The sequence below is a fragment of the Muntiacus reevesi genome, chromosome 5 (genome assembly GCF_963930625.1).
Source record: "Muntiacus reevesi chromosome 5, mMunRee1.1, whole genome shotgun sequence".
Lineage (NCBI taxonomy): Eukaryota > Metazoa > Chordata > Mammalia > Artiodactyla > Cervidae > Muntiacus > Muntiacus reevesi.
Genome location: NC_089253.1, coordinates 41,688,856 through 41,715,920, shown reverse-complemented (window position 1 = coordinate 41,715,920; position 27,065 = coordinate 41,688,856). Strand labels below are relative to the sequence as shown.

Here is a 27,065-nt window from a genome sequence, read left to right as displayed (position 1 = left end):
AATGTGTTTCTATTTCATCATTCAGTTTCTGGTTCCGCCTTCCAGCTCAGACCTGTGTGTGCAGCGGCGGCTCCGGAAGCGCCTTCGTTCTCAGCCCGTCTCCTTGCCCCCCGGGCACAGTTCCTCACGCGCACCTGGGCTGCTACCTTCCAGGACACCCCCCTTTCCTGAGTCCTCCTCTGAACCTACCAAACACAGAGAGATTGGGGCGGCACTCTCGGGTGGTGCTAGGCTTCCCGAAGGTTGTGCTCACCCCTCGGAAGAACTTCTGCTTGGTGATATTTCCGAGGAGTCCAGGGAGGCACCCACGTGGACACTGATTCAGTTGGGAGGGAGGTAGCACAGCTTTTCGATGCCTATCTAGTCCAGCTCAGTCAGCCTGGGGAAGGGCAGGTGTGTGTCTCCGGCTGCTGTGGGAGTGAGGGAGTGGCTTTAGTAACTTTTGCACCAAGAATCCTTCGGATGTTATGAGGTTTCTCCTCAATTCCCTCATCTTAAAGTTTTTACCCACTCATGCAGCATCCATAGGATTGGGGCTTCTCTTTTGTTTTGGATATATGTGTCTTTTTACAAATTACGTTTTTTAAAAACAACTTTTATTTATTTGTTTGTTTAGAATTTCTGGCTGTACCCTGCTGCATGTGGGATCTTAGTTTCTGGGCAAGTGATTGAAACCCCATCCTCTGCATTAGAAGGCAGAGTCTTAACCCCTGGACCGCCAAGCAAGTCCAGTCTTAGTTATATTCTCAAAGGAAAACTCATGAGAATGACAGACTCTGAAAAACATCAATGCAAAGAGGAGGCTCAGGCTGTCAGGTCAGATCCCAGCATCCAGCTTGGGGGCATGAGGAGAACAAATCTGCATTATTGGCCAGTGAAGAATTCCCTCTAAATAATCTTTAAAAATAAATATCATTTCCTCCTTTTATTTGCTTATTTATGGCTGTGCTGGGTCTTCGTTGCTGCAAGTGCTTTCTCTGGTTGCAGTGAGTGGTAACTACTCTTTGTTTAGGTGCATGGGCTTCCCATTGCGGTGGGCTCCATAGTTGCGGCTCCTGGGCTCTAGACACCGGCTCAGTAGTTGTGGAGCCTGGGCTTAGTTGCTCTGCAGCGTGTAGGATCATCTCAGACCAGGGATCGCACCCATGTCTCTTGCACTGGCAGGCGGATTCTTTACCACTGAGCCACCAGGGAAGCCCCGCACCCAAAGAATCTTTGAGAGGAATGGAACCAAGGGCGTAAGTCAGAGTATATGTAGCGGCCCTAGTTAGGAGGTTGTCTGTCCATCTGTTAACAGATAGTTGCATGATGGGGGCAGCAAGCCCTGAACATCAGCAGTGCTCTGTAAAAGGAGCTGACAAAGTATTCAGCTACAGACTTGCTCTGCCTTCTTGTCCAGGCTGGCATGTGCCAGAAAGAGAGTAAAATATTGAAGGGGCAGCCCAAGTGTGAGTTCTGCAGAACAAACCTCCTGGAAAGGGAGAGCACCTTTAGATCCAACGGAGCAGCGAGGGCCCAGATGAATGACGTTACCCAGGTGTGCCTCCCTCATGGGGAGCCCCGAGACTGCGGCTGTTCGGGGCTCAGGGTCACACGTGCGACACTCCAGCTGACAGTGTGGTTTCCTGCCCTACACGTACCCTGTCAGCAGGATACCGTTGACGTTATTTGCTTGCCGAATTATGGCACATTATGCACAATATCTTTTAAGTTCAATTAAATTAGTGTTTAGAAATACTGTAGGTAGAAGAGACCAGAAAAGCACTATAGTAAACAGTGATTACTGAGATCAGAGTGCCTGAAACTTGAGCACCTTGTGGATTTGTAAGAGTTATCCAGAACAAGTCCGTGTCTCTTCTAGGAAGCATGTAAGTTCCTGAAGGAGATCAGCGCCGATTGAGCTATTTCAGGTAGCTCAGGGCAGACTAAGGCGGGGTGGAAAGAGATAGGACATCAGAAAACATCTCTGAATACCAGGAGTCGTTACCTCCCTCTGCAAAAACACCAGGGGCTGAATTGTTTGGGTCAGTTACATAGGAAAAAAGACAGACTGAGGCAGAAACTCTGGGCGCAGACTTTGGAGGCCACGTCCAGGGAGGAGAAGCCCACGTCCAGGGAGGAGAAGCCCACAGCCGCCTCTTTGACTTCACAGGTGACGTAGCTGAACCCCAGACCTCACTGTAAGATGTGGAGTCACTCTAAATTTATAAGCTTATTAAACTCACGTGTTTGACTGTCTACACAGTCCTCCTTTCGAGAAAACACACAGAATGCTTCCAGCCACACCTTCTTAAACCACTTGGCTGACAATTTTTTACTTCTAATTACTCTAGTGAGCGTCTCTATTATTTACAAAGTTTGGGGAAGGCGGGGGTGGGAGTGTAGGGGTTCAAATTCAGCCCATCTTTCGGAGTCAGTCTGAACTGTCAGAGACCAGAGTAGAGGACCTCTGTCTCCCTCTCTCGATTTCTCTCTCTCTCACACACACACGTACACACGCATTCACACCCTCAACTATCATTTGCTGTGGCCCTGGGGCCAGGGTCAGGGTTTTTTAGCTTGTTTACACTTGTTCATTGGCTTCCTAGTTCACCCCAAAGCTCCCCCTCTCCATTCACTTAAAAAAAATTTTTTTTTAATAAAAAATAAAAATTAAAAAAAATTTAAATTTATATGGCTGTGCTGGGATCTAGTTCCCTGACCAGGGATTGAACCTGGGCCCCCTGCCTTGGGAGCATGGAGTCTTAGCTACTGGACCACCAGGGAAGTCCCCCCATTCACTATTGTTTCAGTAAAATGAGAAGGCTTCTTCTTCCCGTTCCTTTTTTTCTTTCTTTCGTTAGTTGTTGGCCAGATCAATGAGACACTTGTCATAAAGTAGTTAGAAGTATTTTAGGAAGAGCACGGCCTGACTCACTGTGGCACTTGGATCAGTTCACCAACCTCCACGGTCCAGGGCTTCCTTCTGTGGCCTCGGGGCTGGGGCCCGAGAGCAAGGAGCAGATGCTCTGGACACGGCCCCAGGTGGTACTGTGGGGTGGGTTGGCATTGCTCCTTCCTGACCTTGGCCTTGACACTGAGCCCCAGAAGTGGGTGATTTGACCCTTCTTCAGCCACCCCTGCATGACTTGCCAGGCCGCACAGTTCCCACCTGTGTTCCAGGAACAGAGGCAGAATGAGAAGAGTGTTTCCTCTGATGCAGGTTGACAAGATGTTTTCAAGGATGAGGCAGCCGGGAACTGGGGAGCCCCACTCCCCTGTATGTAGAGGCGTCAGAGTTCTGATGGGAGGGCACAAGGACACCGCTCCTTCCTGGGGGACTCTCGCTCAACACAGCCAGTTAGACAGCCAGGGGCCGGGGACCAGGGACCATCAAGGTAAACTGCAGGCCTCGTAAGCAAATGCTGTTGTCCCTCCCGGGCTGGCGACACTGTGGCCTGCCGCAGCGGGAGCGCGACTGAAGGGCGGCTGTGCTGGGCAGGCGGCCCTCCCCTCATCCGCTCCCCCTGGGTCGTGTCTTCACTAAACCTGTGCTGTCTGTGACTGTCAGGCCTCTTCCAAACTACCTTCCCTCATGGGTCATGAGGAGCTGGGTTTCTTTTTTTTTTTAAATTAATTAATTAATTTTGATTGGAGGCTAATTACAATATCGCGGTGGTTTTTTGCCATACATTGACATGAATCAGCCACGGGTGTACATGTGTCCGCCCGTCCCGAATCCCCCTCCCACCTCCCTCAGGGTTGTCCCAGACCAGCCCTGAGCGCCCCGTCTCATGCATCGACCTTGGACTGGCGATCTGTTTCACATATGGTAATATACATGTTTCAATGCTTTGCTCTCAATCATTCCATACTTACCTTCTCCCACAGAGTCCAAAAGTCTGTTCTTCACATCTGTGCCTCTTTTGCTGTCTCACGTATAGGGCCATTGTTACCATCTTCCTAAATTCCATATATATGTGTTAATATACTGTATTGGTGTTTTTCTTTCTGACTTACTTCACTCTGTATAATAGGCTCCAGTTTCATCCACCTCATTAGAACTGACTCAGATGCGTTCTTTTTAATAGCTGAGCAATATTCCATTGTGTATATGTACCACAACTTTCTTATCCATTCGTCTGCTGATGGACATCTAGATTGCTTCCATGTCCTAGCTATTGTAAACAGTGCTGCGACGAACATTGGGGTACACGTGTCTCTTTCAATTCTGGCTTCCTCAGTGTGTATGCCCAGCAGTGGGATTGCTGGGCCGTATGGCAGTTCTGTTTCTAATTTTTTAAAGAATCTCCACACTGTTCTCCATAGTGGCTGTACTAGTTTGCATTCCCACCAACAGTCTAAGAAGGTTCCCTAATCTCCACACCCTCTCCAGTATTTATTGTTCGTAGACTCTTTGATGGCAGCCATTTCTGACCAGCATGAGATGGTACCTCATTGTGGTTTTGATTTGCATTTCTCTGATAATGAGTTTTATTGAACATTTTTTCATGTGTTTGTTAGCCTTCTCTGTGTCTTCTTTGGAGAAATGTCTGTTTAGTTCTTTGGCCCATTTTTTGATTGGGTCATTTAAGGAGCTGGGTTTCTTATGAGCATTCAATCTGCATCCCTAGAGAAGGAACCAGTGAACCCAGGACAGCCTCAGGAGCTGTCCTCAGGAGCCCCAGGAGAGCCCCAAGGACACAGGAATCTTCTGGAGACAGTGGAGTTCAGGGGGTTTGTAGAATTGAGCCCAGAGTCCAGTGGGAGCTCATTAAACCCTGTTGAGAGGAACCTGGCAATTGTTTGAGGAAAGGGAGACAGAGAAGAGGCTGAGAAGATTGTGGAGCTGGAGGACAACAGGAGGAGAGGCTTAGTTATGCTAATTAATTAGACTCACTAGAAGGGAATAAAACATTCATTGGGTGGCCAAAAGGAGTTCTTAGCAGAAAAAAAAATTGCAAGCTTCTGCACTGGGGATTGAGAAAGGTGTGATGGGCCAATGCCTTAGAAAGGAGGGAGACAAGGAATCCCCACCAGGTGGTTAGAAATAAGTGCTTTCACTGCTGAAGTGAAGTGAAAGTCACTCAGTCTTGTTCCGACTCTTTGTGACCCCATGGCCTATACAGTCCATGGAATTCTCTAGACCAGAATACTGGAGTGGGTAGCCTTTCCCTTCTCCAGGGGATCTTCCCAACCAGGAACTGAACCCAGGTCTCCCACACTGCAGGCAGATTCTTTATCAGGTGAGCCACACAAGCGAAGCCCTTCACTCCTGAGCCAGGGTTCAATCCCTGGTCAGGGAACTAAGATCCTACAAGCTGCATGGCTAAGCAAAAAAAAGAAAAAAAATCGAGGGCCGGCAGGCTTCCCAGTCATGAGTGGATGTCTCCTGTGTTTCTGCCAATAAAATGTGCCATTTTGATGTCAGGTTACACTTAAGTGTTTTTGTGTGCATGTGTGTGGTCATCTGCTGAGCAATTCGGAGTTTTAAGAAAATGTTGGTGAAGTCCGCACCCCACAGTTCCCGTCGCCGAGGTTCCGCCCAGGCTGTGCTGGGGGCCCTTGCTCCCGGCCCCTCGCCCTGGAGCACGTCCTTCTGTCAGGACCCTTGCCCTTCCTCCAGGAGAGCTGGGCTCCGGCCCTGGCGCGTGGGGCGGGGGGAGGCGTAGGAGAGTCCTCTCCTCTGCGGTGTCGTTGCCGCTACTGACCAGTCGTTGAAGGCTTTGCACTGAACCAAGATGACGTAGGGTTGACACCACGCGCCAGGGGCGGGAGCTTGCTTGCCTCGAGTTACAGGAGCAGAGAGAAAGGCTTAGTTCCGGTTGGCACCTTCAGCCTCAGTCAGAGGGTGACAAGAGCCTCAGAGGCTGGCTGGATGTCTGAATGTCACTCTGCTCACTTGGACGGAGGGACTGGCTCTCTGGGAATTAGAGGCACAACTGGGGCTTTGACTAGATTTTTAAGATAAAATTGGCAAGGACACGATACGGAAACCCAGGTTGCCATTTTAATCCCAAACTGCTTCCTCTGGAGAATTGGCATAGCCGGCCGCTGGGACCGCAGGCTGAGCCTCTTTGCAGGTGGCAGGGCGCACTCAGGGCTCAGGTTACCAGGCAGGTGGTGGGTCACCTTTGTATGCAGAGAACAACCCATTTTCACTTGTTCAAAACACTGACCCACTTCTCCCTGTTTGTTCTTGCAGTTGCTCATGTCTCGGGATCCCTGAGGCCAGAAATCCACTCCTTCTCTCAGGGATGGGGAGCTAAGCTGTGGGGACTGGACACTTCAGAGCAGAGTGTTCTGTGGGCTGCTTGGAGAGAATGGCCCAGATGGCAGGCCAGACCCGTGGTTACAGCACCCCTCTGCGCCCCCCAGGGGAGGAATACGGCCGAGTTGGCATCAGCCTTCCAGCCAGTCCTTGTTCACAGCTTGGAGCCAACTTGGTTCCCTCTTTCGTGGGAGATAAGGCAAGAATAGATTTGTTTGTCCAGGTGCAACCTGTCCAGCGGCTGTCGTGGCACAGGAGTGTCTTCAGGGCGTAGTGTCAGATCCAGGCCCCCTGACATCTCTATTTTCGATCTGGGTGTGCTGTAAACAGCGGGTTGATTCAAAACTGGGAGGTGTCGGGAAACCCCTTGGGCAGGAGATTTCGAAATGAGATTCGGATTAGAAAAAAACACAGTGGGGTGAGGTTCTCAGGAATGAAGGAGACCAGGAGAAACTCTCGTCCTGGCACTTGGCTGGATAGCGGGGACAAACAAAAAGCCGAGAAGCGCCTAGAGCAGGAGGGAGGCTGCCGAGCTGAGCAGGAACGCTGGACAGCCCTTGCCCGTCTCTCCCCGCTGCTTCCGCCTCGGAGGCAAGAGGCTGTGACTCTGTTCACCAGGCGAAACCACACAGCCGAGCAGCGCTTTCAGTCTAGGCATGTCGACACCAGCAAGGCCTGGATACATCAGAGGCTCCCGCAGATGGGGAGGGGCCTGGGGGCCAGGAAGTAGGGCTGGCAAGAGGACCATGAGAAAAAGTCAGAGAAAGATTTTAAATGGCTTGTTGGATAATTGAGGAAGGGACTAGTGAGGGGGCGAGGAGAAATGCGCATGAACCCTTAGGCTTGGTGGCCCGGGGGGAGGGGGCAGCTCTCCCACTGCCCGCTGCTGACCAGTGGCCGTCTGTGCAACCTCAGCACACGGTTGTCCTCTGTGCTGTAGCTCAGGCGTTGGGTCACTGCAAGTATCTGTGACATGAAGACCACAGATGAAGTTGCTGGCTGAACCCAGAACCAGAGAGAGGTGGACAAAGGGAGAACGGGGGATACTGAGCATCGAGGAGAGGAAGAGCAACCAAAATGACCCCAAAGAAGAAAAGGGGGTGAACAGAAGGAAAGGCATCCTAATAGGAGCAAAAAAGCAAGAAAAGAAGCGTGAAGACGAAGCACGTCATTTGGAGGACCTGGGGAGGAGCAGTCAAGAAGGCGTCTCCAGGGACTTCCCTGGTGGTCCCATGGCTAAGGCTCCCCGCTCCCGAGGCAGGAGGCCTGGGTTCGATCCCTGGTCGGGGAACTATGATTCCACACACCGCGGCTAAGACTCCCCACAGCCAAATAAATAAAAATGAATACTAAAAACAAGACTGAGTCTCCAAACATGGTCAGTATTAGAGAGCTTGTCAGCAATAAATCCCCTTCTTCCAGTGGGATGAAGAAAGTGGTGCTCTTTGAGGATGTTTGAGGCCACCCTGCATGAAAGCCGTGAGAGGCTCTGTAGGAGCCAGCTCCCTGGTTCTGAACAAGAGGGGCTTGTGATTCACGGGCGTGCCCGCCACCTCCACCCACAAGCCATGGCTTCCCCCATCTCGCGCAGGGTGGGGACCCATCTAACCGGAACCACCACCCAGCCTCTCCCAGTCTCCTTAGATGACGAGTGTGGCATCCTTGGTCCACCCACCTCAGCCCCCAAGCATTTTGCCAGAACATCAGTAAACAACTCTAGGATGCGTTTTCATCCATCTTCTCCTCCTTTTCACCGCCAGCACCAGACTACCACGGAGTTCTTATCACTTATTACATATTCTTTCCTCCAAGAGTAGACAGTGAGTCGCGGCACACTTTCCTTCAGGCTCATTTTATTTTCATTTTTACATGCCATGACTGGACCGGGAAATCCGAGAGTTTTCCTGAACCACATATGGACACTTGCCCCTCAGCTCCCACAGGTCCAGCGCAGCCCTGACGGCAGCAGCTGGCCAGCTTTCTTGCTCAGGCTCAACCGGAGGTGAACGTTATTAACTACAACAGCTAACATTTGTTTAGGGGTTTTGTGGGGTTGGGGTGCTCACTGCGAGGCAGGTGGGTTCTTAGTTCCCCAACCAGGGATCCAATCCATGCTCTCTGCAGTGGAAGTGCGGAGTCTTAACCACTGGACCACCAGGGAAGTCCCTGTTTAGAGCTATTTACCTTGCAAAGAAAATAGTCATCTTATTGGATCCTTGCAATATCCTGCATTACTGTTACTTCCACTTTCTAGACATTGAGTTTCAGAAAGATAAAGCGGCTTCCTTTGTGTCAACTGGTGGACCTAGGATCCATTCATGTTCTTTACCTCCAAATCCTCTATGTCTTCTATCCGAGGTCGTGGGCCCCTGGGGGCTTCAGAGCACCTTCAGAGTTGGGATTCCTGGATCCCTTTCCTGACCCCCAGCCGACCTTGGGCCTCAGCATTCCTCCCCCAGTCCCATCCTACCCCACCTTTATGATCACCAAGCAGGAGAAGACTGTCCACTTCTTGGGGATGAGTGTACAGAGGAAGCAACAATTCTTACATCTCCTCTGCCAAGGACCCTTTCAAAGTCACCAAGGTTTCTTTTCATTACAAAACCGATGTGGGATCATTGTAGAGAAGTACAAAATATAGACAGACAATCGAAAGAAAATAAAAATCCTAATTCCACCACTGAGGAATAACTTAATGCTGTGAATGTCACGTTGTCTGGTCTTCTATAGCTTTTATGATGTGTACATCAGCCTACCTGTGTTTACAAAAATGGAAAGTGCGCCTACCCATAACACTGATTTTTAAACTTAATATATTGTAAATATTTTCCCCTTAGTAAATACTTTCATAACATTGTATTTAATGGATACACAACATTTCATTATAATTTTTGATGGTAACCTAGGGGTAAACATTTGGATTTTTCCTACTTTTTCATTGAAATAATCAGTTTTATGATAGACTTCTATATCTGGTTTTAATTTTAATTTTTCTTTACTTGATTATGAATGAAGTTTTTTTTTTACATGATTTTTATCACTTGAAGCTTTTTCATAAACAGCTCATGCATATTATTTCCCAGTTTTCAATATTCTGTCTTTTCTTTTTCTTGTTGATATGCAGGGATTCTTTATTTTAGGGCTAAAATTTTATCTGTCAAATTCACTTTGACACCACATCTTTTTTCTTTTCTTCTTTATTTTTTTAAAATTATATATTTATCTTTGGCTGCATTGAGTCTTTGCTGCTTTGCTCAGGCTTTCTCTAATTGCCATGAGCAGGGCCTACACTGGTTGCTTCTCATTGCCGTGGCTTCTCTTGTTTCAGAGCACAGGCTCCAAGCACACGGGCTTCAGTAGTCGCAGCCTGAAGGCTCCGTAGTTGTGGTGCATGGGCCTAGTTACTCTGCGGCATGTGGGATCTTCCTGGGCCAGGGATCGAACCCGTGTCCCCTGCGTTGGCAGGTGGATTCTTATCCACTGTAGCACCAGGGAAACCCCTTTCTCTTTTTTTTGCCACACTGTGCCTGCAGGATCTTAGTTCCCTGACCAGGGGTTTGAACCTGCACCCCCTGAAGGGGAAGAGCAGAGTCTTAACCATTGGACCACCAGGGAAGTCCTTTCGACACCACATCTTCATGCACCATTTTGAGTGTGGGAATGTTTCCCCCACATCTCCCAACCAGGCCATGGATGCTCTTTCTCCTCTACTGTCTCTTTAACAAATTCCCCACCAACAGAGCAAACTTTGTAGAGGGCTCCTCCTCAAGCGCCCACCCTCAGAAGCACCCTGGCCTCCTTAGGGAAGGCCATTCCTCTTTGCCTGGGCACCAAGCCCCCATCCCTCTGCCCCCAACTTCTAGGACATCATTGACTCCTCCTCTTTCACAGGCTGCTTCCTGGGGGGTGATGGTGGGCCCCTCAGAGGTTCTATCAGAAAACCCGGCTGTGAACTTCTCAGAAGTCTGGAGGATGGCGGAGAAGAAGACTGTGTCGGATTATTAGTATTAGGGTCCGGTAGGGCAGGAAGTACTGATCGGGTCTGTCAGGGCAGGAACAGAGAACCTGACTCTCTGAGGGCCCCTCTTGTTTCTGAGCCAGCCCCAATGCAGGCCCTGGGGCTGCCAGCCTGCCCTCCTCTTCCTGAGTCTTCGGCTGGCCCGCTCCTTTGCCCTGTGATTACCGCTGCAGGTTCTGCCTCTGGCAGAAGGGATGGGAGTCCTACCAGTTCTCCTGGCCAGCTTCACCAACTCACCTGCGCGTGGGGAGGGGGAGGCGCCCGGGCCTGTTGCCTGGAGTCCCCCCAGAGGCGGGGGAGGCCCGGAGGAGCGGGCTGGACTGGACAGGCCGAGGGGGTGAGGAAAGGATGAGTTTCTTACAGGCCAAGATCACTACCTGGTAATCTGGGTCTGCAGGGAGAAGGTCAGGGCAGGCGTGGGGGCAGGTGCTGGAGCTCCCTTCAGAGTTCCTGCGGTTTGGAACATCCTGGCTCCCAAGCATCTCCCTGCCTGTCCTTTGGAATATCTGAAGATGGCTGTGGCTGGAGCTAGACCCCGACACCCTTGGCCCCCTTGGGCTCTCACCGAGGACTTTTGGGCTTAGGAGTTTCTGGGACCCTCTTTTCTTATATTTTCACGCATTTCCTAGGAATACAGTGTGATGCCCATCAGTGGGAGGCTGCGAGGCTCCAGCCAGGTGCCTGCACAGTGGTGGCTCTGCCGGGTAGCCGCTGTGAACTTGGCTTCCTGTTGAGGTTTCTAGGTGTCACTTTCCCAGTGGCAACCCACTCCAGTATTCTTGCTCAAAAAACCCCACGGACAGAAGAGCCTGGCAGGCTACAGTCCATGGGGTTGCAGAGAGTCAGACATGACTGAGCACGCAGGTGCAGTTTCTCATCTGGAGAGTTCAGACCTTGGGGCTAGGGCACCAATCACCAGACAGGCAGTCGTGGGGGCTCATCCGTGTCAGGGTTTCTCCCACCTTTCTCTCTCCCCAGCTCTGCTGACCTGAGGTCGCCCCTTCCTTCTCCCTGGCTCTCACACTCTAGTGCGGCTCCCCCAGGGCAAGGTGAACCCCGGGGCGCAGGGACCTCACCCCACCCGCACCCCCAGGGCTTCAGCACAGGGCTCAGCGCAGAGTAGGTGCTCATGGAGAGGAAAGGTTCCCCTGCCACCCCATCATGAAGGGCTGGGGAGACAGGAGTCCCAGCCTGAGAGTCAGGCCTCAGGCTGGAGCCCGTGTGACCCTGAGCAAGGCATTTCATCTCCCTGAGCTTCCATTTCTTTGTCTAAAAATAGGAACAATAATAGCCACCTCCCAGAGTTGTTGTGGTGGTTAGCAATGATGTCAGAGGGGAAGCGCAGCGCCGTGTGTAGTAGGAGCTCAATAAATGCCAGTGGTGATTAGCTGCTATTAAAGGGCTGGTGACGTGGCCCCAGGAGTGCCAGGCTCAGCAGTGAGCAACGCCGGCATCTCTCAGTGCCCCGAGCCTCTCCCGGTTTGGTCTCCCACCTTCAATGCCATGGTCTGTCTGTCCACCGACGGGCAGTGTGGACCCGCAGCCTGGACACAGAGCTCACTCACTTGCTCTCTGCCCTGGGCCACCCTGCCCTGGCTTCCTCTCTGTGGAGGTGGGAGTGCGGTGGGGGGCGGGCGATCCACCTGCAAAAGTTAAGTCACCAGTGAATTCTGCGGACAGGTGGGTGCTTCCGCTTGAGGGTTTGGCAGGTTACACCGTGCAGCTGGCTCCCCACCCTTCACATCTCTGAGCATGTTTCTAGATGCCTGATATGTGTGTGTCCTACTGTGAAAACTTGATGGGGTAGAAGTCGTCTCCCTCATTTTCTGTGCAGAAAACATGTGGGGAAGAGAGGACATGGATCGCTTGATACCCAGCTCTTACGTTTTCAGGAAATAAAAACTGGAAGACGTCATTATCAATGTCCCCCTCGGGCCAGGGCCAGAATCTCCACACCTGACTCACGTTCCCTCCAGCACTGGCGTGGGACCTGAGCCCCCATGTGTCAGTGTCAGCCGCCTGGGGGCAGGGGGCTGCCAGACAACGAGGGTCGTCCCTGAGGGAGATGACTGGGGGGTTGACGGATGGAGTGTCAGACAGACTCTAGTGGACTTCCCTGGAAGTCCAGTGGTTAACACTCCATGCTCCCAGTGCAGGGGGTCAGGGAACTAAGATCCTGCATGCCATGCAACACGGTCAAAAAGAAAAAACTCAAAGCAGGCTCTAGGAACTGGGGAAGGGGGCTGGGATGAGGACACAGAGGGCAGGCTGGTCTCGGACATGAAGAGGGTGGGACATGCTGGGTCAGGTGACTGCCCCTGCCTGAAGGAGTGGGCTCCTCCTGGGTGGCCCCAAGGACCAGCCAGGGTATCCTTTCTCTTGGCAAGACCGCCCAAGCCCAGGCTCCCAACTGGTCTTCCCCATCCAGGGTTTCCTTTTCCATTTCATTCTCTTCACTCTCATTTTTTGGGCTTGGAAGTCATGACCACCACTCAACCTCTTAGAATTCTTGGAGTGGAAGTGTTGAAGATTATTTTATCCAGCCTTCAGCTCCCCCACGTGAGTCCCTGAAGAAATTCCTGACAAATGGCTTCCCAGGCCCAGCCAGCAGACCCCAGGCACACTGCCTGGGGGTGCCTCCCTCCTGAGCTGCTGCCCCAGGGCTCCCCGCAGTGGGGGCCCGCACCCCTCTGATGCTTACCTCTCTGCCCAGGTTCTGCCACAGGAATGAGCCTTTCCCCCTGCTTCAAGTCGGCAGCCATGTGGTTGGTCTTCCCCACTTGCAGGACAACCTTCTCAGCCTTCTGCACCTCCTCCTTTCCGCTGCAGTTTGTCAGTGAGTTTCTTCAGGAGTTTTATTGAGATGGGGGCCTAGAGACATGAAGTCGTTAGGACAGAAAGGAGCTTTCAACTTGGGGACCCGCCTCATTTTATAGATGAAAAACCGAGGGGTTCGGTCGCTTGCCCAAGGCCCCACAGACAGCCAGACACAGGGCTGGGCCTCAAGTCCTGTGTGCAGTCGCTCAGTCATGTCCGACTCTCCGGAGCCCCATGGACTCCAGCTCACCAGGCTTCTCTGTCCATGGGGATTCTCCAGGCAAGAATACTGGAGTGGGTTGCCATGCCCTCCTCCGGGGATCTTCCCGACCTAGGAACCGAACCCAGTTTTCCCCCATTGCAGGCAGATTCCTTACCATCTGAGCCACCAGGGAAGCCCTATCTCTGCTCTTTCCCCGCCCCCAGGGACTCCGGCCACACTGGTGCTCCTTTGGGCAGCTCCGTCCCCAGTGATGTGTTGAACTTCAAGTTGACTAAAAGCCCCAAATTGTTTTATAACTTAATTTTCTTCTGATTATAAAAGATAATATATGTTCATTGTAAAAACATTAGAAAATGCATACAAATATACAGTCTAAATCTTCACCGCACTTCCTGGTGTTGTGAAGTTCCCTCTGCCCTGCACTTGGTAGCTTTGCTTTTAGATGTATAAATAGGACTCTCCCTCCATCCTCCTTTAGGCCAGACGTCTTGCTAGGTCCCAGCCAGCTCTTCTGTCTCTCAGAAGAGAGAGTCTGTCTCTTGTTTGGTTACCAGTTCTTATTGGCACCTGGGCAGGGCTCAAAAAACACCCGTGGTGTGGCTGAATGAATGACAGCGTCGGGACTGGCAATGGGACTGGTGAGGACCTCTGCCCAGCCCAGGGTGCACACCTCCTCTCTTCTGGGTCTGATCCTACCCTCGCCCTCCCAGAAATACCTGCCCTCTTCTTTTGTTCTCTTCAGACCCTCCCATTTTTTCCAGCCCGGCTGAACCCCACCTCTTTCAAAAAATCTTTACTCTTTCAAATCCAAAAGCCTTCTTTCGGGTCCCACTGCATTGGTCGTAGGCCTGCACCACTTACCCGTAGTTATACATTGACTTGCATTAATCTCTCCCCTCTGCCTAGCTGCAGCCTCTTTCCTGGTCCGCGGAGGCCCACACGCGGCAGCCATCCTGCAGAAGCTGGAGATCATTATGGGCCCTCAGAATGTGACCGTCTGGCCTGACCTTGTCGGGCGGTGTCCCACCCCCGAGCCCTGCTGAGGAGGGGGAGAGAGCAGAGCCTCAGAGGGAGCCCTCCCCCCACCCCCATCCCTGGCTTCCGGGAAACCTTGCTCCTGCTAGAGTTTACATAGCAGTTAATCATCTGGGCTTTGACAATGGGTTCTGCTCATCCCGGGACATGGAAAAATGGGATTTGGTTTGCCTTTCACATTGGGAGGCTTCTAGAGATAAAGGGAAATCCTCTGTGCCTGGCTATTTAGACACACAGGGAGGGCTTGGGGCCCTTCCACCCTCTGCCTTCACACGGGAGAGCTATGGAGGTCAGACCAATGTTTCCCGTTCTCCTCACAGCAACAGAGCTGCCACCTTCTCCCAGAACGTACGCCAAGGGCCCAGGCCTGGCAGCCGCCTCCTCCATGCCTGGCGAGGCTGTGATGGAAGAACACTGAACGGGCACTCAGGCACCCGGGTCCCAGAGTGATCAGGTCTCCCCAGTGATCCTAGGTAGGTGATGGGCACGGCCAGGTGATCTCTAAGTTTCCCTCGACTTTGAGTTGCCTAGAGGTGCCATGCCATCTGCCAACCTCCCCATCAGCACTCTGCGCCCATCCCAGAGTGCGGCTGGAAGGTCAAGGGTGCTAACACACAGTGTACCTGGCCTGGAACAAAGGCTATGTGGGTGTGACCATCCCCACAGTGAAGTGTCTGACCCAGAACTGACAAGAACTTCGTGCCCTACTATTTAGGGAATGCGGCTCTTCCTCCTATGGCCCTGGCAGGGTATGGGACCTGTGGCCACCACGGAGAACAGAGTGGGGTCCTGGGGTCAGCAGGCACTGACTGCTTAGACCATGGGCAGGCCCCTTAATTGAGCAGGTTCCTGTCTGGACTTGAGAACCAGTGCCACCTGTGAAAGGCTGAGACTTTGAATAGAATGTATCCCTTGTTTTGATTAATTTCCCTGTAGGTGGGAAAAAGAGGCCTATGAAACAAAAATGCTGAAACACAGAAAATGACAGTTCCTTTATTTTGCTAGTTGAGGGAAAAGTTATAAAATAAAACAGACAACAGAGCTCTGCAGCCTCCTTGGATGGCAATGAACAGAGATGGAGAATGACCAGGCAACGCACACAGGGACACAGACACGTAAACAAGACAGAACTTCCAGAGAATGTTATTGTATACATTACAACTTCCAGAATACAGCAGCTCTCGCAGGCCCTAAAGTAAAATGAAGCCAGACTCTTCCAAAACCATCCACACACATTCAGAGCTGTGCCAGAGAAGGCCCCCTCCCGCATCCCGGGCTGTGTGGATGCTGCAGGACAGGCCAAGGCTGGGTCCACCTGGGCTGTGGCTTCTCGGGGCGGCTCCACCTGCTCTGTTGTTCTCTTTCAAGTTTGCCTTCTCATTCTTTGGCAGACTAGCTCCAGCCCCTGCCTGTCTCTCCCTTTTGACCCACAGCCCTTTCCTGTTTTTCGTAGGAAACCCAGCTAAAGCCAGGGGAGCTTGGCCGAGTCCTTCTAATGCAGCAGCCCATGCAGGGGTGGCTCCCTCCTCAGGGGCGCAAGGGCCAACCCCGCCGTCTGAAAAACAGCAGAAAGGCTACAAAGATAACCTGTTAACCATCTCACACCGTCCTCCCTCCAGAAGTTTCTGATGTGTCTGGTTATGACTCTGTCCCACTTTTTTGCTCCTGTCCTAGGGTTTTTGACTCAGCCAAGAAAAGAGTAGACCTCGAAGCCTGGCCCCGCACTCTTGTTACTGCCAGCGGGGGACCCCTGGGCGCATCACAGACTCATCACCCCTCCTCTGGTCTTAGCCCCGCGGCCCCAGCCAGACAAACCCTCGGCCTCTGGAATGGTGAGTTGTTCCGCCCATGGTCTGTCATCAAGAGGCCAGGGGGCTCTCGGTCACCCGGAGGCTGGCCTTGAAAGGATGTAGGAAGGAGGCAGAATTCCAAGGAGGGAAGAGCAGAAGCTGTGATGGCCTGTCCCGTCAGGAGGAAAGAACGGGGTGCAGTACACCCTCCCCCAGGGCTGGAGGGAAGTCTTCGATTAAATATCTTTGGAAAGACAAGGGTGGGTGAGGGTGGCCACCCCACAGTCGAGGCACAGGGGAGGTGTGAAATGTCCAGGATAAATAGAACTGCGTGGGGAGGAGAAAAGCCAGCTCCATCCTCTCTTAAAAGCAGTCGCCATCGGCACCAAAAATATATTAATATCTGTACACTTGTCATCTTTTAAAAAAAGAAATAAAACCTCCTTGGCACCAGTAGTTGACTTCTTAAAAATGAGGTGATACGTGGCAAGGCCTCCCGTGTACACACATCCACGGCTGTGCACACGTGCGTGCATCTCCCTGTCGATGAGCAGAGCCCTGCAGCCCTGAGCAAGAGGAACACGGGCGGGTGGGCCATCGCCAGCTCCTCCACCGCCGGTGTTTGCCCTGACAAAGGGCACCCGACTGCCATCCACAGGGAACGAGCTGCCCCTGCCCCGGGCTTCAGAGGTGAGGGACAAGAGAATCACCTTCCCGTACCTCGTCTGGGAAGGAAGTCCTATCTCTGGCCTCAGCTGCTCCACAGGGAAGGCAGCCCCGGCCTCACCCCGCCCCACACGTCTGCCCAGGCTCGGAGCGGCCTCTGTCCAAAGACACCAGTGCAAATACAAACAGAGGTCAGTAGTGCCAGCCCGAGCGAGCACGCATGGCCAGCCCCAGGTCTGCCCTCGGGTGCTCCGGCAGGGAGCCGCAGAGGGCGGGCTGGCAGGGCAGCGAGGAGGCGGCCCCCGCCCTCTTGGGGCGCCTCAGACGTGGTGGGCGCTCTGCAGCAGGGAGGTGACGGTGTTCTGCAAGGCCACGGCCACCTTCTTGGAGGTCTTGCGCAGCAGCGGGCTGTCGGGGTGGTGCTCCTTGAGGTGGAGGACATGGCCCTCCTGGCTCTCGGACGTGCAGCCGCACTCCTCGCACACGTACAGCTTGGCCCGCCGCTCCTTGTACGCGTACTTCTGCTGCACGCCGTGGATCTTCTTGAGGTGGGACTCCAGAGAGCAGCGCTGTGTGAAGGCCTTGTCACACAGGCTGCACTTGTAGGGCCGCACGCCTGCAGGGAGGGCAGCGGGGGCGTCAGGGACCCGGCTCTGGGGTACAGGAGCCCCGACTCCCCAGCGGCCCGACGGAGGGGACGAGGACGTCCGCCCCGCGTGCCCCGGCCACCCCCACGATGGCCACGCGGCTGCTGGGCCCCGCCGCGGGGCGGGCCCCTCTTACCTGTATGGGTGCGCACATGCCTCTTGAGGTCGAAGGTGTCGTTGAAGCCCTTCCCGCAGTAGGTGCAGAGGTGCCTCTTGACATCATTGTGGCACTTCATGTGGCGGTTCAGCATGCGCTGGTAGGTGAAGGCCTTCTGGCAGATGTGGCAGGTGAAGAGGTCTCCGCTGGGACCGTCCCCCAGCGTCACCTGTGGGCGAGGGCGGGGTGTGTGACAGACACCCAGGAGCTGGGGCTGCAGGCGGCAGATCGGGAAGATGCACCACGCCAGCCCCCGGCCCCAAGGAGGGCGCTGCCCACCCAGGGGCCACACCGCCGGGCACTGGCTCCGGAGATGGGGTGGTGGAGCCAGAAGCCGCCTTTGGGCCCTTGGTCAGCCTCTTGTCGGGCTCCTGAGTCCCTCTGCGAGGCCCTTCTTTACCGCCTCTAGAGACAGGCGGCCAGCTCCCAACAGAAAGACGGCAACTCTCCCTGACAGGAAGTCCCCCCTTCCCTGAGCCCAGGCTTCCTCTAGCTGCTGCTCAGTTCTCCGTCTGCACCTCAGGACGGGGAAGGTTCCATGACACGGTCATGGTCTGCGTGCTGCCCTCCTGGGCTGAGGCCACCGCTGGGGGCCCAGAGCTCCCTCGCCTCACGGGCCGGCCCAGCCCCGGCCTTTCTTGAGCCTGACGTGGTCTAGTCTGGGTCCCTTTCCCACCCTGATGACTCTCTTTATAAAGGTTTTTCATTTTCAGGGTAACTGTGGAACACCTCAGATCTGTTCAGAAGTGGAGACGTGGTCTCCGGGCCCTACTTCTGAACGCTCAGAGGTCACTTGTGCTTCGTGGGGTCCTTGTCGCTGGCCACGCCGCCCGAGCCCCCCGGGCCCGAGGTGCTCCCTGTCACCCATGCTGCCTGGCCCCGCGCAGCTCCTGGCGCCAGGTAAAGGCCGTGCTGCTCACTGAGCAAGCCATTTGGGGTCAGGATTCACGCCTCTGCCTCGTCTATGGTCCTGTGCCCTCTGCTTTCCCTCCACGCACTCCTTAGCTGCTGGGGCTCAAGGGCTGGGAGGAGAGGCCCTCGGGGATCGGGGCACTGTGTCAGCTCCCCTGTCAGCCACCCAGCACATTTCCTGGTGATTCCTGGAGGGTTACAACCCCCGGCCTCCAAGGTGAGAGAGGAGGAGCAGCCTTTCCCTGCCAGTTTTCCCTGGTCTCTTGGCTCATAGGAAGCTCCATTGACAGCCCTTCCACTAGATCACCACTGGCAGGTGCTTCCAGGTTCCAGAACTTTCAGGAACACAGGACTCGTGCTCCTGGGAAGCAGAGTCGTTTCCGCCGCCCTGTGCTTCTTCCTGCCTCGGCTGCTGAACCCGGGTTCACCAGGCCCCGCCCGAGATGCAAGGCCCTGGGTTGGAAGCATGCACTTGGACGAGGCAGAGACTGCCAGGCACACGCCTCAGGGGACAGCTGACCACCGAGCAGATCCCAGACCTCACTCTTGTGGCTGCGGAGACACGGGCCAGGCTGGGGTGCAGAGCCAGGCTCACGCCTCCCCGCTTTTCCAAGGACTTCTGTGTAAGGGGTGCCTCCCCTCAAGGCCAGAAACGAAACTAAACAACGCCCACAAAGGACTCCAAAAGCTGGACGTCTTTCGAACCTCACTGCTTCTCCCCAACGCGTGTCACCCTCTCTTCAGGCTCACTTGTCTTCTTTCCCACCCTGTCTGTGCCCCAGGGAGGCTCACATCTGTAGAAATCTGGACCCAGATCCAAGGCCAGTCTGCCTAATCTCATTTGGGCCACGCCTTGTGGGCGGGACCCACATGGACCCACATGCCCCTGGGCCTCAGAGACACTGTGAGGGTCAGTACCTTCATCTTGGTGCGCAGAAAGCCGTGGTCTCTGCTCTGCGGGCCTGCCAGGCGGCTCATGTCTTCGGAAGGCAGCTGGGCAACCACGCAGGGCCCGGGGGTCACACTATAGCTGGAGTTCCGAAGGCTCATGTCCAAAGCCAGGGGGCAAGAAGGGGGTTCAGCCACTGACGGCTCTGGTTCCTGGTAGGGCTGTGGCGGACAGAAGCCCAGGCTGACTGCGAAGAGAAGAGCAGCCAGGTGAAGGGTGTGGAGGAGAAAAGGGGACTCTGTGGGGTTTCAGGAGGGCTCCCTGGCAGTGAGCCACCGTCCCGCCCCTCGCAGGCATGTGGCAGAGCAGGGCTGCCCCCAGCCCACTGCCCGCCACACCTCCCTCCCACCCCATTAAGGTAATTACAGGTGACGCCAGCCAAGCGCCACGGCCCACAGGCCTGCCCGCTGAGTAATTTGTGTCTTAGCGGAACTGGGAGGACCGAACCTGCGCTGCCAATTATTCCTCCTGAGCCGTCTGCTGGCCCCACCTGGGCCAGTCCCCCTGGATTCCAGGCCTCATCCACGCTCCCGCAGGGACAAAGGGCAACACGGGAAGCCCGGGACCCCGGGACTCACCGCGGCCCCAGATGGGTGCCGGTGGTCAGGCCACTCAGGGCCTCTCCTCCAGGCAGATTTAGCCGCTGGTTGTAGGGAACTGGGTGGTCCTAACCCCTCCCTCCTTCAGGCCGCTGTGTCCCTGACACCTCGGCTGTTTGGGGCTCCAGGCTCCCCACTCCCGCGGGCCCAGCTTGGCAGGCAGACAGGTGGGCGGGGCGGAGCAGGGAGGAGGTCAGGGAGCAGCAGGTGGATGCGGCCTAACAGTCTCCTGGGCAGCCTGCCTGCCTGTGACGCAGGCCTCCCCCGCGGCAGGGACCGCTCCTCGCCGCTCCGAGCTCAGTTCACGGTGGCACCTGGAGGGCTTGGCCCCCCGCCCCGGGCAGTGACAGCAGCGACAGCGAGCAGACACCTCACACACGGGGGCATGGACCCCATCCCGACTAGAGAGGAGGGGAGGTCTCCCGAGTGACAAAGAAGAGACAAGTCTCACACCCCCAGAGCCGAGGCAAACAATCTAATGCTTCAATTTAGTGTTTTTCCCTCAAAGAGGCTAAGTTAGGAACATTCTCCAAGCCTCAGAAGGAAAACTCAAAGAGAGGCACAGGGAGGAAAGGATGAGTGGGCTTTCGGGAGGTGGACTTAGGGTTTCAGAACCATGAACAGGCCCCCCCCGCGCCGCTGCCCCCTGGCCGGTGAGACAGTGGATGGGGATCCGGGGAGGGGCGGCCCTGGCAGGACGCAGCGCTCAAGGCTGGAGGCGGAGGGCTGGGACCTGAGGGGGCGGAGGACATGCTGATGGAGGAGAGGCAGCTGTGAAGGCACCCCAGTTTCGGGAGCGGCCCCAGCTCTCGCCCCCTCAAAGCACAACAAAGGTCTGACAGGGGGAAGAATGTGCTTGCCCGACACCCAAACCCGTTCGGCTGGCACTGGCGCCGTCTGTCTGTCCGTTTGGGGATTCTAATGAGCCACCTCATTCTGGGAGTTGATTCACCAGCGCCTGGCCCTGGCCTGGCCTCTCTCCAAGCCCTGGGCGGCTGGACGTCAGGCCGGAGCTCTCGGGGGTCCCCCCAGTCTTCCCACAGGGACGGGGTCTGCTGGGGGGTGCGTGTCCGAGAGCTGGCAGCTTCAGCTGATGCCAGCTTATACGGCTATTGGAGATCCTGCCTGGGAATTCAAAGCTGGATGACAATTTCCATTTCTCAATCCAGGTAGAGATAAACAGGAACCTCTACCCTCTCTTTCAGTATCGGGTAGCATGAGCGAGGCTCCCCGGCGCTGGAGCCGGGCCACACCGCCTGCACATGGAGCAGTAGACGGAGGAGTAACAGCAGGTAAGGGTTAACCAGTTTGCACCCCAGTGAGTTGTCACCCTTGGCTCCCTTGCTCCACTCGGGGTGGGGGTGGGGGTGTCCAAGGCCAGGGTTCTGAGATCTCAGCGGGTTTGGGGAGAGACCAGTGCCTGCCTCTCTCATTCCACAGAAACCCCTGAAGTGACGGTGCCGGGGAGCTGGGGACAGGGAGCGGGCCCGCCTGGCCTGCCTCCGCGCCGCTTCTACCCCAAGCCAGGGGCAGGTGAGGCCATCAGGGTGGGGTGCTCACCTCCTCCCACCAGCCCCGCCAAACCTGTCTTCCCGCCACCCCCAGGAGCGTGTCCCGCCGCACGCACAGGGAGCGCTCGCCCGCTGCGGCTCCCGTGGCTGGGTGTCACCGAGTGGCAGGAAGCAGAACTGGTCGGGCCCTGCCAGCGCTGCTCTCTGTCCCCTAATTAGATGTTTCCGGCAAGGTGGCGGCCGCTGTGGCTACTCATCGCCCGCCCACAGCAGAGGAGCGTGGCCAGGCCGCGCCAGCCGGGCCCTCTCCCCGCAGCCTCAGGGGTTCCAGGGCTCCCCTTCTGTCCGCCCAGCTTGCCTCCACCTGGATGAGGGGTTCAGAGCAGCACCCCCCCAAGGCCTTCTCCCCCCGCCTCGGCCTTCAGCAAGTCCCTCAAGCTCCTGGCCCAAATACCAGACAGGGTGCTGGGTCCTCCCCATGCAAGACTTCAGGCCAGGGCCAGACTCTCTGGGCAGAGCAGGCAGAAGAGGCGTGAGGACAACCGGCCTCTGCCTCCCAGAGGCTGCGGCTGCGCCGACCTGGGAGGGGGTCGGGGCTCAGCTCAGCCCTGAAGCAGGCTGGAGGGAGCCCCGTGTGTCAGCACGCCCAGGCTCCTGTCAGGCAGCCCTGCACCTGCATCAGGTAGGGCAGGGTCCCCCACACCCGTCTCCTCCCGCCTCCAGGTCAGCTAGCAGGGCATCACAGGAAGCCAGCGAAGTCAACCGCCCGCGGTGGGCAGCCCTGGAAACGCAACCGGCCCGTCTCTCAGCCTGTCGTTCCCACGCTATGAACACCAAGGGTTCCCCTCCGGCGGGATCGCCCCCCTCCTCCACCAACCGTTTTTCATACTGAGTCCACAACGAAGGCCACCCGGCACACCCCAGCCCTCGCTCCCGGGCGGACGCCGCAGGACTGTGCAGTGTTCGCGAGCTGCCCATCCTCCCGGGGCAGCACGGGGACCCCCTGTGGGAGGCCACGCAGCCCCGGCTGAGAGTGAACAGAGTTAAAGAGGAAAGCTGACGTCAACAATGGCCACGCTTTGCTCCTGTCCTCCCGGTGCCCAGAGGACTCGTCCTCACCTGCTCTCTTTCTGGGACAAATAGTCTGGCAGGATTCTGCCTCAGGTCACCCAAGCGAGGGACAAACAGCTAGGGCAGCTTGGGTGATGGCACCCCGTGGGACAGCCAGGAAGCCCACCCAGCCCACCCTTCCCACCCGTGGGCTGGCTGCCTACCTTCCCAGCCTTGCTCCACGGAGACCTCACTGCCAACCCTTCCCAGGAATTAGAATAATTACCATCAGAAGCATAATTGCGCCCCAGCTCCACTCCATCCCACCCCCACACGTGTACTCTGGGGCCCCAAGCTGACTTTCTCAGCCTTCCTATCTCAGCCGGCCAGGAAAGATAGCCGCCCAGCAACCCGCACGGCCTCGTCAGAGCCAGGCTGGGGAAGCTCCAGTCCCCCCACCTCAGCCTGGCTGCCTCCCTGGGGAGGGCACGTGCTGGCAAACTGGCAGAAGGACCCACAGACTCTGTGTCCCAAGCTGGGGAGAGGGGAGAGGCCCCGGGACGCTCATGGCTGGAGCGTGTCCTTCAGCTTCCAGGCTGGGTCTGCCCCTCCAGGGTCTTCCCGGCCTTTCCCTATTCCTCTCAGCAGGGGCCAGGAGTACCCCCGCTTCATCCCCATTCCTCTGTTCCTGGAGCTTCCTCTTTGGTCCAGAAGATGGAATTTAGCTCCTGGGTACAACAGGTGCCTGAGTTCATCCTCAAAAAACCAGCATCCCTCCCACAGTCAGTACTGATACAACAGGAGAAATGCTAGGGAGATGCGGGGAGGGGGGTGGGGGGCAGGGGGCCCAAAGAGGGGCTTCTTAACCACGAGCCCTTTCAATGCTCCCGGCAGGAGTGGTGCCGTCTCCCACCCCCACGGCCTTCCAGCCCCTGTGCCCACCTCTGGACCTTTCCCTCAGCTTTTGGGGGAGACAGAGGCCAGGGGACTGAGGGTGGGAAACCTCTAGAACTGTGCCTCAGAGAAGAGGCTGGAGTGCTGGTCAGCCTGGGGCCCTGGAGTCAGAGCCTTCAGTCAGTAAAGCCCTTCTTCCAGGCATTCTTTGCTACCCTGAGGGTCTCAGAGGACTGGGGTGGGAAGGTCAGACCTCAGACGCTTCGTTCCCCAGCTCTCCCAGTGCCTCTCCCGGTGGGACCGGACGGGGTCAACGCTTAGCTGGTCACAACGTGCTGAGTCTGTGGGGTGGGGTGAAGGAAACGTGCCCAGCCGGCTCCTGGGGTCACGGTCCGCTGGTGATGGAATGGCCCAGTCAGGGGACAGGCCACCACAAAACACACTCCCCACTCTCCAGCCATCTGAGGCGCCCGAGCGTAGCCCGAGAACATTCGCTTTCTCATTTCCAAAACCTGTGGGAAAACTTGCTAGTGGGCCACATGGTTTGAGGGGCAAAAGTCAGTTCTTTGACTTCTCCTCTTTGCTTGACCCTACAGGACTTTGCCTGGCCACTTCTCACCTGCATTTCCAGGTTAGACCCCACCCTATGTGCAGGGTGGTCCTGCAGGTTGAGCGGCTCCGCTCCCCTGGACAGCAGCAGCAGGTGGCACAGACCATCCAGATGCCCTCCTCTGCACCTGCTGGGCCTGCCCCTGGGTGTAGGTGCCCCCCGCCCCCACCGCCACTCCCACCTCGGCCACCAGAAATGCGGTGGGGAAAACCACCGGCACACAAGGCAGCCAACAATTTGAACGAGCGGAATTTCTTTGTCCTTTGTAAAAGTCAACACATGATCTGTTACTGATTGGGATGTGAAATAAAACTAAAAATAACAGCACACTGAGTCTCAAGCAAGGCTCCGCTCACCTCTAACACAGTCCAAGTTCGGTTTATCAGATCCCAAGGAGCAGCTAAGCAGCAAGTCAAACACAGGTGAGGGAGGAGCAGGAGCAAGGAAGGGGGCCGGCGGCCCTCACCCTCACCCCTTCCAGACCTGAAACACCATCAACTCCCTGGGGAACTTGGAGAAACAATAAACCACCGCACAGAGAGTCCTGGGCCTGCTCAGGTCCCTTGCTGTCTCAGTTTCCCCACTGGGATCATCAGGGCTTTTGGAACATTCCCTCGTCTTAAGGAGGCTGTAGACAGGGGCCAAGGCGCTTGAGACAAGGCTAAGCTGTGAAACACGCTGCCAGCTCCCTAGGCCATAGGGATCCTGACACCGGTCAGGCCACCGCTTCACTCACTGTCTCCAACCATGCATTCAGGAAAGAAACTGAGGCAAAAGCCCTCACAGGGCCCCTCACCGCCCTCATTTCGCCACTTTCCTACAAGGCCTGGGGCGGTGCCGGGGAGCCTGCAGATCAAGGGTCAAAGTCGGTTGGTTAATTACAACCTCCCCCCCCTGGGAGGCGCTGGGCAGGGTGTTCAGCGCATCCCCCGCCCCACCCCCCAGGCCTGGGGAGGGGGAGTTCCGAAGGAAACCTGCTTGCTCCAGACCAAAGATTCTGTTGGGGGTGGGGCGGACAGAAGGTTAACAAGGAAGATGCCGCCGGGGCAAGAAACAACTGGGGTTACTCATTCCAAGTTGCCTCCGACGCTGTCACGGCGTCTTCCGAAAATAAACTGGCTGCCTCAGCTTCCCCCGGGCTGGTCCCTGGCTGTGGGACGGCTTCTTTAAACCCCCTTTCAGCTCACTGGTGTCCTCTTCGAGGCTGAAGGAGGCGCGTTTCTAACCGAGGTGAGACCCGATCCCACCTTTGTCTTCAGGGCTGGTGGGGTGCAGCCGGCGCCTTCCCCGCCGTCTGGCATTCCTCACGGCTGGGGGCTCCCTGCCTGCCCGACCCCCACAGGGACCTTCTGGCCACCCGCGTTGTGGGGGAAACGGAGAGAGCAATGAAGGTGGCCTACGCTCAGGGTCTTCTCTTGCATTTTGCACAAACCTCAGCCCGAGCTCCAGCTCGCTCCCGGCCCCCCCAAAGTGGCACCGCTCCAGTGCCCTCCGCCCGCCCCATAAAAGCCCTGGCTTTCTGGATTTACGACGCGAGAGTGGAGGGTCGCCGGGGCGGTGACACACCCCGTTGCCTCCCCTGCGCCGCGGCTCAGGCCGGTGGAGGGGAGGGCGAGCCCGCGCGCCCCCGCCCCGGCCTGGGAACCGCTGTCCGCCCGCATCAGGCCGCCCCCGCGCCCACCCAGGCCCCTACATGGCCGCTCCTTCCGCTCGCCCTCCCCTCCCCTCCCTTCCCCCCGGCGCCCGGGGTCGGCCGCGCCCGCGCGGGCTAACGGGGCCGCGGCCGCTTAAACATTAAATCGGGCTCCGCGCCACGGCGCCCCGCACGCCGGCCGCTCGACGGGCCCTCCGTCCTCTCGACGGCGCGGGGCCCCGGGCGCGCTGGATGGGCGCCTCACCTGGCACGTAGATCTCGCCGCGCTCCTCGTCGGGGAGCTCGCTCCAGTTCCTTCTGCACGTGGAGACGCACGGCTTCTTCACCAGAAAGGCGCGGGGCATCTTCGAACCCTCCTCGCGCGGCACGGGCCGCTTCCGCAACTAGAGCCGGAGCCGTCCCACCTTTCCCGGGCCGGGCTGGAGGCGGGCGGGGGGTGGGGAGGGGGCAGGTCGGAGAAGAAGTCGCCAAAGCGCCCCGGACGGCGCGCGCCCGTTTCAGCTCGGTGGAGCTGTTGCGTCCTCCGGTCCCAATGAGGTCCCCTGCAGCCAGGTGCCGCCGGCGGCGGGGAAGCGTCTCCCGGCGCGACTGGCGTCCCTCGCGGCCGCTCACGGAGTCTTAAAGTGCGAGCCGGCCGGACGGGTTCACGCTTTATTGGCTCGCGGCGGTGTGTGTTGGTGGCTGGGGCGGGGAGGGGGTGATCGGAGCTAATTAGCTTGGAGTGGCCCGGGGAGCGACGGCGCATGCGTTGGGAAATAACGGTGACAACCCACCTATTTGTTACCTGTCGAACCGGTTTCCATTCCGCTGCCGGTGAGGTGGCCTCGCGGCCTGGGCGGGGTGGCCGGGCGGGGGCGGGCGCAGGGCACCCGGCTGCCGGGCCGGCCCGGTTGCCGCCCAGCGGGAGGGCTAGCGTTCGCCAACCGGAGTTTCGGAGAGAGAGCCGACGAGCAGGGGAGGGAGGGGAAGGGGCAACGTTATCCGGCGCTCGCACGCTCGGCCGGTGATGAAATGAAACTCCCGACGGGGCCCGGCGCGCCCCGGGCGCCTGGGGAGGCGCGAAGCCGTCGGGCGAGACTGGGCGGCCCGGCCCACACTTGTTGAACCGGGCCTGGGCCCAGGCGGCCCCGGGTCTCAAAGGCCTGGCTGAGCAATTCGTGGCTCAGCCCAGAGGTATTGGCTGGTCGCCGGCTCCGTGAGTAATGGCACGCGGGGCCGCAGGAGCGCGCAGGCCGGTGGACCCGCAAGGCCAGGCCGCGCCGGCCGCAATACAAAGCGGAGAG

The 27,065-nt window shown here is 56.8% G+C and overlaps 2 protein-coding genes across 6 annotated transcripts in view; one reads left to right on the top strand and one right to left on the bottom strand.

Annotated features, from left to right (window-relative positions):
* LOC136169747 (basic proline-rich protein-like) overlaps window positions 1-24,487 on the top strand; it is a 40,559-nt gene extending 16,072 nt beyond the window's left edge. For 2 of the 4 annotated variants that reach the window (XM_065937762.1, XM_065937761.1), the window contains 5 exons: window positions 16,018-16,175; window positions 18,317-18,503; window positions 21,269-21,355; window positions 21,504-21,596; window positions 24,115-24,487. In XM_065937762.1, the coding sequence (XP_065793834.1) occupies window positions 16,173-16,175; window positions 18,317-18,503; window positions 21,269-21,355; window positions 21,504-21,596; window positions 24,115-24,422 (678 nt within the window). In that variant the 5' untranslated portion in view covers window positions 16,018-16,172 and the 3' untranslated portion in view covers window positions 24,423-24,487. Of the gene's footprint in view, window positions 1-15,332; window positions 16,176-18,316; window positions 18,504-21,268; window positions 21,356-21,503; window positions 21,597-22,297 lie in introns of those variants that run through there. The other 2 variants (XM_065937763.1, XM_065937765.1) reach the window with 2 other exon arrangements.
* OVOL1 (ovo like transcriptional repressor 1) lies at window positions 16,333-26,314 on the bottom strand. 2 transcript variants are annotated; one of them, XM_065937759.1, is made up of 4 exons: window positions 26,027-26,314; window positions 19,434-19,651; window positions 17,583-17,772; window positions 16,333-17,415 (listed from the first exon to the last, which is right to left on the bottom strand). In XM_065937759.1, the coding sequence occupies exons 1-4, from the start codon at window positions 26,124-26,126 to the stop codon at window positions 17,120-17,122; spliced, it is 804 nt and encodes a 267-aa protein (XP_065793831.1). In that variant the 5' UTR covers window positions 26,127-26,314; the 3' UTR covers window positions 16,333-17,119. The 2 variants fall into 2 exon arrangements, with proteins under 2 accessions (XP_065793831.1, XP_065793832.1); XM_065937760.1 differs by lacking the exon at window positions 26,027-26,314 and adding an exon at window positions 25,695-25,826.
* Window positions 26,315-27,065: the final 751 nt, after the last annotated feature.